This window comes from Sturnira hondurensis, unplaced genomic scaffold (genome assembly GCF_014824575.4).
Source record: "Sturnira hondurensis isolate 20B ecotype Veracruz unplaced genomic scaffold, ASM1482457v3 Scaffold0006413, whole genome shotgun sequence".
NCBI lineage: Eukaryota > Metazoa > Chordata > Mammalia > Chiroptera > Phyllostomidae > Sturnira > Sturnira hondurensis.
This window is the reverse complement of record NW_028079044.1, coordinates 39,304,181-39,317,753: the sequence shown is the minus strand read 5'-3', so window position 1 is coordinate 39,317,753 and position 13,573 is coordinate 39,304,181. Positions and strand designations below refer to the sequence as shown.

At 48.9% G+C, this 13,573-nt stretch overlaps 1 protein-coding gene across 1 annotated transcript in view; it reads left to right on the top strand.

Annotated features, from left to right (window-relative positions):
- The first annotated feature begins 3,531 nt into the window (after positions 1-3,531).
- Positions 3,532-13,573, top strand: part of EXT1 (exostosin glycosyltransferase 1) — a 268,679-nt gene continuing 258,637 nt past the window's right edge. The window contains exon 1 of the mRNA XM_037048433.1: positions 3,532-5,313. Coding sequence (XP_036904328.1) covers positions 4,352-5,313 — 962 coding nt within the window. The 5' untranslated portion in view covers positions 3,532-4,351. The remainder of the gene's footprint in view (positions 5,314-13,573) is intronic.

Here is a 13,573-nt window from a genome sequence, read left to right as displayed (position 1 = left end):
TTACTCCTGGAAAAGGAAATTAAGCAAGTCTTGAGTCTCTGGGTTAGTCTTAGCGTGTGCACGCGCTCTCTCTCTCTCTCCCCCTTGTGATATAATAGACCCCTAGCTTTGAATTTTCCCTATTTGCCCTACTAACAATAGGATTGAATTAATTTGTTCAACAAATATAGTACTTTTTTAGTGATGGGTACTGTTTCAGGTGCTGGGAAGATAGCAGGGAACAAAAAAGACCATGTCCTTGCCTCATGGAGCTCACAGTCTAGGTATAATCAAGAAATAATAAATTAACCAGGGAGTATACAGTATGCCAGACATCGGTTAGTGATGAGGAAAAGAGCAGGAGGAGGGGATAGGGAAGTGGGGGAGAGTCCGCTATTTTATTTAGAGTGGTCAACAGTAGAGTGGCATTTGAGAAGAGACTTTGAAGAAGGGAGAAAATATGTGATGGGGACAGGGGCAGAGACAAACATGTGCACAGGCCCTGAGGCAGCTGCATGTTTGACATGCCTGAGAGATAGTAAGGAAACCAAACTGGCTGGAGAAGAGTGAGCAGAATGGGGTGGAGGGAGAGAGTTATGGCAGGAAATGACTTGAAAGGATCCTGGCGAGCAGAAGTGGCTGGTGGGGGGAGTGGGGGGCAGTTAGGAAAGATCTCACAGGACCTGATATGTAAGGGCTTTGGCTCTAATTCTAATTCTCCCCATGCTTTGGCTCTAATTCCCTGTGCCAAAGCATGGGGAGAACGCAAAAGAGCAAGGATGGTAGCTGGCTCCCTTAAGGTCACAAAGAACGGATATAGAGGGGCTGCAATCCCCACGGTCCCAACTTCCATAGATTCCAGATAATCTTTGTCCTAATCTCAACAGAAGGACACTCCCCACTTTGGATGGCGGCTCTCAGCCACCAGGGGCTGCCTCTTTCAATTCTGTCCTCTGATGGCTTTGAACAGAGGAAATCATGATCTAACCTATGCAGACAGAGGGTTTATGATGGACTGGTTTGCCCTCTGTTATGATATTCCTAGATAGTAATATTTCTGCCTGGAACAAGAGCCTCAGTCCTGCCTTGAGAGCTGACTGTGGGGGTCTTTCTTTTCAAGTACGATCCAGCACTGTGGTGAAGTCGAATTTTAGTAATCCCTTCATTCATTTGAATCAGCGACTGCACTCCACCCAAGTGTCAGGAACTACCCTGGGCCCTGAGCTTGATTCAGGAGTAAGACAAACTTACCTTAGGGAGCTCTCTTTCGGGAAGAAATATGGAGAGTAAACCAACAAACATATGTGAGGTTTCAGATAATGAGAAGGGCTAGGAAAAAAAAAGAAAACAGATGGAGATGCAATGATGATACCTAGTTGGGGCTAGTTTAGATTCCAGTCATATTTTGGAATGTTGGACTTAAGGCTAAAATGTTACGCGGGGAGAACAATTCACAGTTTACAAATTCAAAGAGGCTGGCAAGAAAAGCACTATTCTGACTTTTACATGAGAAACTGAGGTTCAGTGAGATTAAGCCATATGCCCAACGCCCTAGTAAATGACAGATCTGGGGTCTGATTCCAAGTTTCTTCTGCTTCTCAGCACTGAAGTTTTTCTCACAGTATGCACCACCATGGAATGTGAGTACGTAGGGCTGGGGAGCAGTGGGGCGTGGGATGAGGGAATCGGCACGAGTTGGCTAAGGCACCAAACCTGTGCCAAAGCATGGGGAGAACGCAAAAGAGCAAGGATGGTAGCTGGCTCCCTTAAGGTCACAAAGAACGGATATAGAGGGGCTGCAATCCCCACGGTCCCAACTTCCATAGATTCCAGATAATCTTTGTCCTAATCTCAACAGAAGGACACTCCCCACTTTGGATGGCGGCTCTCAGCCACCAGGGGCTGCGGGGTTGGGAGGAGCCCTGGGTCGCATGTGGTTTCAATTACTGCATTTATCTGCATTGTTGTCATCGTACTTAGAAGATGAGTGAATCCTCATTTCTGTCCCAGGCGTCTCCACATTGTGTAGGGGTACAAGTCAAATCTGGAAAAGCTACCTCATCTTTGGCAGGTCAGAAATAGGGAGAGGCTTCAGGAATGTACAGTGATATACTACCCATGCCCCTTCCCCACTTTATTAAAACAAATCTGAAACAACAAATGTCTAAAATTTTCCACTTGATCATTTCACCCAGACTTGTTATAACCGAGGCCTTCGTCCACACCCACGGTAGTTTTTTGCAGCCTGAGGGAAGCTGGGAAGTGTCTGTCCTTAGTTCTCAGTCACTCCCATAATAAACAATCACTAAACAGCTTGCTGCCCTAGGCAACTGTTTGTCCAGCCTGGCCAGGCCCTTGGACTTCAGCTAGGGAAGGGGGTGGGAGGCCTACTCAGTAAAGCAGTATTCAGGGTGGAGGCCAGGGAACTTGGCTTTGACCAGACATACTACTTGGAAGCCTAGCCCATCTTTGTGGTCCTGGAAGACCTTTGGAGGGACTGCAGGCCCTTATCTAAATTCTCCAACGAAGTTCTCTGGGGGTAGCAAGAGCTTGGGGTTGGGATGTGGAAGGGCAGTTGAAGACCAGCCATCTTGCACTAATTGCAAGTAAGGTCATTTCCTCCAAATTCCCCTTCTACAGCTGGGGCAGTTCACAGTTCTACTAGTCATCAGTCCCTGAGGGACATCTTAAGAACCACCACCACTTGAGGGACTGGGACAAACTTAACCAGTTTCTCCCCGGCCTTTAGAAAATCCCGCCCCCGCTGTGATTGGATCCCGTGGGAGCTTTCTATAGTACAGGTTTTCTATGGAATAGAAGTGCCTTTAGATTGCGAGGAAAGAGTGTGCAGGTAGTAAATGAGAATTTAGGATTCTTCTCTCAGCACATGGAGACAGATAAGAAACATTGTAATATTTTCTTTATTCTTAGGGTGTCTCCTTGGAGGAAGGAAAATGAAAGGATGGGCCATATAGGAAATAAGGGGCCTGTTTAAATGGTTGGTAGGAAATCAAAATATTGGGCCTTAAAAGATGGGTCGCGGGTTGGCAGTCGTTTTCCGTGGTCTTTCTTTCCTTTCCCTCGCCTCGGGCTCGCCCCACTGCTTCATTTTCAAGCATCCTCTCCAGGAATCCGCACATTCCCTGTCACGGGCTCGGGGAGGCGCTCCCAGCAGATGGGATCCTCGAGGACGCCCGAGGCAGCCTGAGCAGTGGAGCCCGGGGAACGTCGGCCGGTCTCTGGTTCTCCAGCCACCGGGGGCACCTCCTCTGGGCGGCGCTGATTCCCGGAGAAAGGCGGCGCGACCCAGGCGGGGGGACCAGGCCAGAACGACCCGAGGGGCTTGCACAGGGCCACCCCGAGACCAGCCCCGCCCCGGGCCGCGGCTAAGGCACCCAGGATGCCGGCGGCCCCCGGCTCCCCGCGCAGCGCCGGCGCCTCGGCCGCGAGCCGGGGGTTATGAATGGGCGCAGCGGAAGCACCGCCCCCCCCGGACGTGACGCTCGGCCAATGGCAGCGCGGGCTGCGTGGATAGATGAGGTCAGCGCTGTCGTGTCGGGAATGGAATGTGTAAGTGTAACATTCAGAACCGGGTAACATTCGGCGACCGATCGTGGCGGTCGGCAGCGCTCGCGCGGGGGCCTGCGAAGCGCGGCTCGGGGCCGGCACTGCCCGCGGGGAGAACGCGCCGCCGCCGCCGTCACCCAGCGCCGCCACCACCGCCTCCAGCCGGGCCGCCGCGCGTCCTGGGGGCCGGCCCCGGGAGCGCAGGAGTAAACACCGCCGGAGTCTTGGAGCCGCTGCAGAAGGGAATAAAGAGAGATGCAGGGATTTGTGAGGTTACGGCGCCCCAGCTGCAAGATGCACTAGCCGGCTGAACCCGGGGATCGTCTGACTTGTTGGAACCGGAGTGCTCTGCACGGGAGCGTGGATGAGTTGAAGTTGCTTTCCTGGGGCTCGTTCTCCACGCTGCCAAGAGGAATCCGAGAGGCAAGGAAATCACTTCGTCTTGCCATTGATTGGGCATCGGGAGCATTTTTTTAAACCCCTCTCTTTCTTTTCCTCCGTCTTGTTGCATGCAAGAAAATTACAGTCCGCTGCTCGCCCGCCCTGGGTGCGAAATATTCAGCCCCGCTCTCTCCCGTCCATTGTGCAACCCAAAGATGAAAGACCGAAGGGGAGAAAGTTAAAGAAATCGCCCACATGCGCTGGATCAGTCCACGGCTTGGGGAAAGGCATCCAGAGAAGGTGGGAGCGGAGAGTTTGAAGTCTTTACAGGCGGGAAGATGGCGGACTGGAGCTGAAAGTGTTGATTGGGAAACTTGGGTGATTCTTGTGTTTATTTACAATCCTCTTGACCCAGGCAGGACACATGCAGGCCAAAAAACGCTATTTCATCCTGCTCTCAGCTGGCTCTTGTCTCGCCCTTTTGTTTTATTTCGGAGGCTTGCAGTTTAGGGCATCGAGGAGCCACAGCCGGAGAGAAGAGCACAGCGGTCGGAATGGCTTGCACCACCCGAGTCCGGATCATTTCTGGCCCCGCTTCCCGGACGCTCTGCGCCCCTTCGTTCCTTGGGATCAATTGGAAAACGAGGATTCCAACGTGCACATTTCCCCCCGGCAGAAGCGAGACGCCAACTCGAGCATCTACAAAGGCAAGAAGTGCCGCATGGAGTCCTGCTTCGATTTCACCCTTTGCAAGAAAAACGGCTTCAAAGTCTACGTATACCCGCAACAAAAAGGGGAGAAAATCGCCGAAAGTTACCAAAACATTCTAGCGGCCATCGAAGGCTCCAGGTTCTACACCTCGGACCCCAGCCAGGCGTGCCTCTTTGTCCTGAGTCTGGATACTTTAGACAGAGACCAGTTGTCACCTCAGTATGTGCACAATCTGAGATCCAAAGTGCAGAGCCTCCACTTGTGGAACAATGGTAGGAATCATTTAATTTTTAATTTATATTCCGGCACCTGGCCTGACTACACCGAGGACGTGGGGTTTGACATTGGCCAGGCGATGCTGGCCAAAGCCAGCATCAGTACTGAAAACTTCCGACCCAACTTTGATGTTTCTATTCCCCTCTTTTCTAAGGATCATCCCAGGACAGGAGGGGAGAGGGGGTTTTTGAAGTTTAACACCATCCCTCCTCTCAGGAAATACATGCTGGTATTCAAGGGAAAGAGGTACCTGACAGGGATAGGGTCAGACACCAGGAATGCCTTATATCATGTCCATAACGGGGAGGACGTCGTGCTCCTCACCACCTGCAAGCATGGCAAAGACTGGCAAAAGCACAAGGATTCTCGCTGTGACAGAGACAACACCGAGTACGAAAAGTAAGTGGCTGGGCTGATGGCCTGATGGGCGGATGGGCCTCCCAGGGTCAGCCCTGGGCCCTGCCCACCTCCTGCAGGTGTGAAGTTAGGGATGGGGGTGGGGCCCAGCAGCCCTCTTTCCTCTCCCTTTCTGTTCTGAGCCTGGTGCTGAGCAGCCTGCTTCAGGTGTGTGGCTAGGAGCTGGGGACCCAGCGTTTGAGCTCCTGGGGCTAGCAGAAAAGCCTGGAGCCCTCTCCTGGGCCAACTAGGCGACAGTGTCTCCTCTGTGCCTGGAAAACCTTCAGGCCCCTGTGTGTCCTGTGAAGGGTGTGGGTTTGATCCAAGGTGGGAAACTGTGTCTCACCAATGAGCACTGGGGGTGGGGGTGGGGGAAGGGGAGGTGGCTATGGGTTAGGGGGCCGTTTGTGAGCGTCTAGATCTGGTGAGGCTCTGAATCCACCCACAGTCTGGAGACCTTTCCCAAGCTTGATGCTTTATTTGCTTTTCTCACGAGCAGGGGGAATGGCTTTCCCTAGGATTTTCCCAGCCTCCAATTGTCATCTTTCCATAAGCTTTAAATTTGTGTTAGCAGTAAACGTGTTTTGATTTTAGGTACTAAACTTTCTGTGCCGGCCTTCCATGAGGCTTGTGATCTGTGCCTCTTTCTTTTCTTTCTATTTCTCTGTATGCATATATCCCGTCTCTTCCTAGGAGCAGCTGTTTTTAAAATCTGGGTCTCAGCCCCAGTGCTGTGAACTCCTGTTGCTAATTTAGATTTCCCTCTCCCTTTTGCCTTTATCTATTTGCATGTAAATTGGAGACTGTTACTCTTTGAATGGGCTTGTGGTGCCTCCTCACCCTCTGTAGTGAGGCAAGTTTTGTCCAGTTGCTAAGTAACCGAGTTGCTTACTTTGTAGCCCTCTCTCTCTTCCTGTTTCTTCCCAGTGTCAGTAACTGACACATTGGATTCGGGGTGAAAACTAGTCTCCACAAATGTGCTTTAAACTGAGCCCGGCAGGTCACTGTCCTGGTAGATGGTGTCAGTGCCGAAGACCCCCGCACACCTGGCTGTGAAAGAGTGAGTGAGTTCCTACAGTGCATTTCCAAGTTACGCCAGTTAAAAACCAGAGCAGCCTTGTGCTACCCACGGAAGGAAGGGGAATCTCTCAGCTGAGTACAAGAGGAACTGGCAGAGGTTGGCAGAGTTGACAGTTGATTCATGAAATGTAGAATAGGGAAACGTGTCGCAAACCTGATGGGAACGGGAAGGGGAGGGTGGGAGAGGCCCCAAACTGGAAGGTTTGATTGTTGTCTGTGGATTTCCTCAAACACTCGGGCCTCTCTCTGTAGGAGTGATTGCAAGGGAAATTAAAGCCCTCCCGTGCTTGATCAGAGACAGAGAAGGAGAAAGCATCCAACACTCAGAGTCCCCCACCCCCAGCACCTTTCCTTTCAGACCTAAAAAAAAAAAAAAGCCTGAGGCTGGTGTCAGTTAGGAATTGGTATTTTACTCTTCTTCAGAGGCAGTTATGTGTGAATGTTGGGTGCAGTGGAAATGGATTAAAATTTTGTCACAGAAGAAACAAAACTGTGGTTAGTAATGAGCTGCTTTGTGTACAGGACATTTACATGGACATTTTTCTGTGGGTTGCTTGTAAGGAAAAAATGCTTATAGCCTTTCAGGAATTTCTTTGTCTGACTGATGGTGGAGTAGGTCAAGATGAAGTCTAACTTTTTAGTGTCTTCTAAAACAAGTCTCACCGAATTTTCTAGAAGAATTACGGTGGTCTTCATTCTTCTAAAGGAGCTGGAGCTGAGAACTCACCTAAGTGAATTTGAATTATACATTTATTTGGGAAACACCGTCAATCCAGTAAAACATCCTACCTTATCTTTATGTTCTTCTTCCTAAAATAAGTATTAAATCTCTACAGTCTCCGTCGAAGCTTTTCTAGAGATTGGCAATAAAGGAAGGAGGAGTTAGTTTACTAGAAACTCTTAATTTCGGTAATTAAATTTAATTTTTGACCTCTTTGTGATTGGGCCAAGAAATCTGACACCCACACTGTTGTTTCGATTTATGTTTAAAGACCACGAGGGGTCAGGACCTCAGGACTGTGTCTCGTTGGAAAAGTGGCCTGTACTTAGGAAAGCAAGTTTGTCCTTTTCTCCGGAGCGGGGATTTTTTTGAGCAGAGTCACTTCTGGATTTTTTACCCCAGTTTTCCTCTTGCACACGTTCAGTTCTAATCTTGCCTCGTAGAACAGGATGGTGCTGCACAATATTGGTATTGATTGCCCTGGTGGCCTATGTGCAGTTTTAATGCATTCCTCTCATTGGGTTCTCAGAACTCTTCATCTTGGAGACGTGTAGCTCACTAACACAGTGCCTTTACAGCCGACGATGGGACACCTGAAGGGGAGGAACGAACCCTGGAATGTTGTGGGAACGCTCAGGCAGAGCAAGTAGCGCCTGTTGTGCTCTGGAAGTACTATGCTGCTTACACTGATGTTTTCTGTTAGCCTCGCGTATGTGAGGCACAGAATTCTTCAAATGCGATGCTGATCTCTCCCGGGCTTTAGAGAAGGAGGCGGTAGTGAAGTTAGGTGTGTGGAAGTCATCTGAGTTTGGATCCTCCTAGGGACTCACGGTGTGACTTTGATGCATTACCTGGAACATCAGTGTATCCTTTTGCGGAATGGGTTTTTAGCTGCTGCATGGGTGCTCTGAGAATTCCTTTGGGCGTGGCATGTAAAAATTCGATCTATTTTCATCTGCCCTTCTTTTATTCACAAGTACCTCTGAAAAGGCTTTAATTTAATTTGCTGCTATAAGCAACCACATGTAAATTTGCTCTGGACTTAGGGGGCCTGATCATCAGATTGAAAATCTATGGCATTGTGGCTGAGTTAGGATACTGTAGAATGTATACAAGTCTATCAACTAACTTTTAGTGGAAGTTAGCCTTACGGGATGATAAAGATTTTGTGCCAGCTGCTTGAGGACTTTTCATCTCACCTGCACTTGTGTGAAAATCAGACATTTATTATTAAAAGTATAGAGAACAAAATGAATGAAGAAACACACTCTTCTCCTGTAAGAGGAGGAGTATTGGAGTTTTGATCCAGAATTCCAGGGTTCTATTAAAACACCCATTTTTATGACACCCATAGTTAATTGTCATCAGACTGTCATAGTTAATTGTCATCAGACTGTCATAGACTGAGAGATGTGGGTGACACTGGCTGAAATAAGTACCTGGAGTGGTTACATGATTTGTAACGAGGCTTTAGACAAATTCTTTCTATTTTATATTCTTTGAGCTTCTTCTGCGTCTTTCCAGAATCACTGAATTTTTGCATGAATTTCATAGTTCAAATCCTTTCCAAGGGTATTATTGTGGCACTTCAGACTCAGCTTTCTGAAATAGAAGCGAAGGAAATGAGAGGAGGCTTCTATCTTCGACCCTCCAAGGAGAGCACTGGTGAATATTTTAAGCAGCTCTTCTGGGAACAGGCAGGATTCTCTGCAGGCCTTTTTGACACCTTTTCCTGTGTTTGTTGAAGATGTACTTCACAGTACTGGTACTTTTAAGGGGTCTTGAAACTAAGTGACTGACCATTCAGCTCCAGCATCCTTGTCTTACAGATTTAGGAATGGAAGGACAGAATGTTCTTAAGGAATTTACTGAAGGTGAAAACCTGGTTGGTGGCGGGGTATCCCTGCAATGCAAGCCTTCTGAGTTTCCCCTTTAACCTAGTCTTCCCCTGTCAATCACAGATGAGCTTGAAAGCTCTCTGACGGCTGGATCTTTATTGATGGTATTTCTGAGGGATTTCTCTTGCACTCTTTTGGGAAGCTGATGAAGATTTTGGACCAACTTTGCAAAAGTAAAAAAAGCACATACACACACAATTTGCTGTGAAGTTTTAGGAGTCCACACACAGCCCTTTAGAAGGGCATTCTCAGACCTAAGAACTCTTGCTCTAGGGGTTACATTTCACCTTTTGTTGCGAACTAAGGTGTCGGAGCCTGGAGCTATTTAGTCTATGTAGGAGTTTTTGGACATTCCAGTTTGGCCCTAAGGGGCTTAGAGGATTGGCTGTGAGTTAACTATGGGGCAATTTGAATTCAGATGCACTTCTAGCTAAAAGAAATTGTGCACAAGACGGGGAATCATTATACATGATTATTTGCTTCATCTCCATTATTCCAAACTGTATTAACAGCAAGCACGGGGTCCAGCAGCGACCCTTATGACTGTTTTCCTGCTCCGAAATGAATGGTGGAAAGTGTGCCTCTCAGGTTTTACATGTAAAATGTTGGCGCCTCCCTCCCCCCACCCCCCGCCACAGGTGTATGAAAGCACAGAAGTATTTCTAAACCAAACCACACGAGCACAGTTTAAAAATAGCCCCAGCCCTATGCAAAATTATGAAGTTGTTGAGTGTGGCCTTTTGCACTGAGGTTCCAGTTCTCTGTGCTCCCATCTCTCGCCTGTGCGCCTGCTTTCTTGAGAACTCCCGAGAGCTTCCTTTACAGGGAATCGGGTGAATAGGGGTTGGGGTGTCGTGTGCTGCTTCTAGGGATGGTTGTGTCTTGATCGACTTCCATTCAACAAATGAAGGTTGGGAGTGGAATTTGTGATTTAATCTAGGAGACTGCAGGATTTTGTCCTGCAGAGAATGGCTTGCTACTAAGACTGGGCAGGCCCTGCCTCTGGAAGGAGGCTGTCTTTGGTTCTCCTGACTGTGACCGCAGCTTTGGATGGGACAGACTTGGTCAGAGGGGAGCTGTCACACCCTCGGGTGATGTTTTTCTCTTTGTCAGAGGCTTACCTACAGATATGCCTTCGAGGAACACAGTACTAGAAACACCTGCCAACAATGACCTTGCAAACCTTAGCTTCACACCAGGAGCTGTGGGCGTTTTTTTTTTTCATCCTCACTTGAGGACATTTTTTCATTGCTGAGAGAGAGAGAGAGAGAGAGAGAGAGAGACAGATGGGAACATTGACTGGTTGCCTTCTCTTATGCATCTCAACTGGGGACCAAACCCTCAAATGAGGACATGTTCTTGATCAGGATTTGAACCTGCACCCTTTGGTTCACTGGAAGATGCTCCAACAAGCTGAGTCACACCAGCCAGGGCCAGAGGTTGTGTTTAATAGGGCCTGGCTGCTTTGCTCACAGACCCTTGCAAGGTGTCTAGTTCGGCGTTTTACAGGTGTGTGGACGGTGAGTCATGGTGGTGAGGCGCTTTGTCTGAGGCCACCCAGCCTGTGAGGGGCCCGGGTTTTCCGGCCCCCAGTTCCCAGTTTTCACTGAGGGCAGCTGTGACCTACTATCGTTCACCTCTCAGCACAGCTTCTTAAGGATGGACTGGGTCGGGCTAAGTGGTCATGGGGTTCTGCCGTCTTCTGACCATGTAACATGTTCAAATGTGGACACGACGGGGGCTCCTGTGTTCTACAGTGTAACTGACAGTGTTTTTACCGAAAAAGCTCTTCCACGTGTGATCAAGTTCCTTTAATAAATAAGCACCCCCAACCCCCTCAAAAAAAGGGAGATTTGTCCGGTGCCTATTTGAATTTTCCTTCGTTAGCCCATTTAAGCTCTTCAGCAACAGTATGGAGTGGGTTAAACCCTCATTTTACGGATTAGAATGTGGGCCCTGGGTGGGGGCGGGAAGGAGCCCAAAGTCACACCTAGTGAGTGAGTGGCAGTGTTCACCCCGGGCCTTGGATTCCAGAGGTCATTCTCTTTCCTCTACCAAATGTTACCACCTCGAACAAAATTTCTACCTGTTCACATGTTAGTTATTAGGGAGTTAGGTGGGATTCAGGTGTTGTTGTCACCTGAATTAGGTGGGATTCAGGTCTTTTTTCCCATTGCTTTTCCTTATGGACATAGTCTCCCAAGGGGAGAAATGACGGCTCAGAGCCTTGAGAAAGATGGAGCCTAAATCTGATGTTAAAAGATTGAACTCCTTGAATGCTTTCCCTCAAGGAGCTTTATTGCCTGTCTGCGTGTGTTCTGCTTCTGGTTCTTCTCTAGAGCCCCTCTGAGGAGCCAAAGGCATGCACTGGGTGAGCCCTGCCCTTACAGATGGCAGAGGGTGGCCCCGAGTGGCCCTTAGTGACCAGTAAGGGGGGGGGCGGTGTCAGGCAGGACTCTTTTCCAGAGGGACAGTGTGATCCAGCAAAGCCCCTCTGGGGAAATCCTGTTTCTGCTGGGACAGGCCAGGTCTCTGGAACACTCCCAGGCCCTCAGGCTCCCTAATGAAAACAGCAGTTAAAAAATTGTGAATGATATGCACAGTGTTTGTGGGAAATTAGGAAGGTGCAGGAGATAGGAATATGAAAGTAAACTTCTGCTCCAACCCCCACGATAAGAACCTCCCCCCACTGTTACTAAACACGGTGTCATCGGCCTGTTAGAACACGCGGATTCGGCTCTGTGGCGTGGTCCTCTCTCTCTGCGTATCCAAGTACCTTGGGTCCACAAGTTCATTATAACTTAATTAAAAGTAAGTAAATGATGCATGCCACACATTTTTCTTAAGTGCTGTGTTTGTGCCAGACGTCTAGGTGTTGGAACGGAGACGACAGAACAAACTCCTGACGCACCATTCTGGTCTGTCGCTTTCACAGGCCTGAGGTCAGACTCGAAATGTATTTCTGCATGGCTTTTTCCTTTCACATCAGCCACGAGCACTTCCCTCATCTGTTAAATAGGTAAATCTTACTATAAAAAAATAGGCTTTTTAATGGCTGTCTGATGGTGTCCTCAGTCCCAGCTGTACCGTACTTTATTTCATCGTTTCCATTTTCATAGAGATGTAACTTGTTCCCTCTTTTTTTAAATGAATGAGTCTGTGATGAATTCTACTGTAGTGCGTATTTGTTTTCTTCTGGACGAAGTTCTTCTCAGAAAAAAACACGGAACTTCTTTTCCCCAACTCCTCACCCTACTTCCAACCCAGTCTTTTCGGAGGAAAATCTGTTTTTGAGGTGAGGCTGAGCACCTATGTCTGAAGTCACCCTCACAAAGTGGCTGCTTGGTTAAATGACAGTTTGGATAGAACCTTTGTAGGTGTTAATTGGTCCTGCAGGGGGTCTTTGAAGCTCCCACAACTTGTGTTCTCTTTGAAGTTTTGTTTTTGCTGGAGCCAGAAACTGCCTGGCCTTTCTCACTGAGCAGGCGTCCCCAGCCCGCCTTCTCCTTGCGGAATACAGCCTTCCCTGGGATTTTGGGAACTGCAGGCTTCACGTGGGCAGACGACACTCTCGAGCTGACTGTGTCAGGCCGGCAAGGCCCTGTTTCTCTCCTCTCTTTGATAGTTGACGTCGTGGTCCACTGCAGGTGAATCGAGGCATGACTTTGCCTCTGGGCATCCAGGTGAGGAAGGTCTGGGATTCCAAGCACCAGTGAGCCTCTATTGCAAGTGATTTAAAAACTGAGACAGAAAAAGTGAGCCCGCCGTTCATGTCAAGTTACTACATTCAGGACTTTCTTTGCGTTGTAATTGCTCTGAACAGCAATGAACTTTGTGGGATGCATTTCACCGTTTTGTGTGTGTTCCCGTCTCCTGGGAAGCCCTTCAGAAAGAGCCCCTGTGTGACCCTGCACCTGGGGAGTAACTGACCCACACTGCGGGACAAGCTGCTTGACCTTTCAGCCTCAGTTTCCACGTCTTGGGGTCATTACGAGGTTCACATGCGGTGAAGCGTATGAATGTAAATGCTATGTGTTCTACCGGGTGGTGGTGTTACTAAATTTTACCTTCCTGTCATTTTCTAATTGACCACAGAGGTTTGCTTGGTTTCATAACTTGGCCTTTTTTAACTAAGCCACAGAAATAACTCTGTGCATCCCTTCCTTGATATTTATTTAGTCCCTAGGAAATCACGGTAGGTGCCCTGGAGGCCCGGCTGCTGCTTGCGTGGGCTGGGAAGGCCTGTGGGAGCCTCCCCGCTGGGACTTGTGGCTGGAGAGAGTTCTCTGGGGCAGCCAGGCTGCACTCCATGTCCTCCGGGTTCCCCAGCCGATGGCTCTCAAAATGCAGGTTGTCCCCGCCGCAGTTGCTCTGTCTGCCTTCACCAGCCGAGGGTGACATCTGGGGGGATGCTCTGTCTAAACGGAGCTCGGCTACTTGGTGGCCTTTGGGCCTCTTCGGTTACAAAGAGCAGGTTACTCCGGCCACCTGAGGTCACAGGATTTATTGTGCGGGGCCATGAACAGAAACTGAACTGGAAGTGTTCCATTAAGTTCTCAGGACC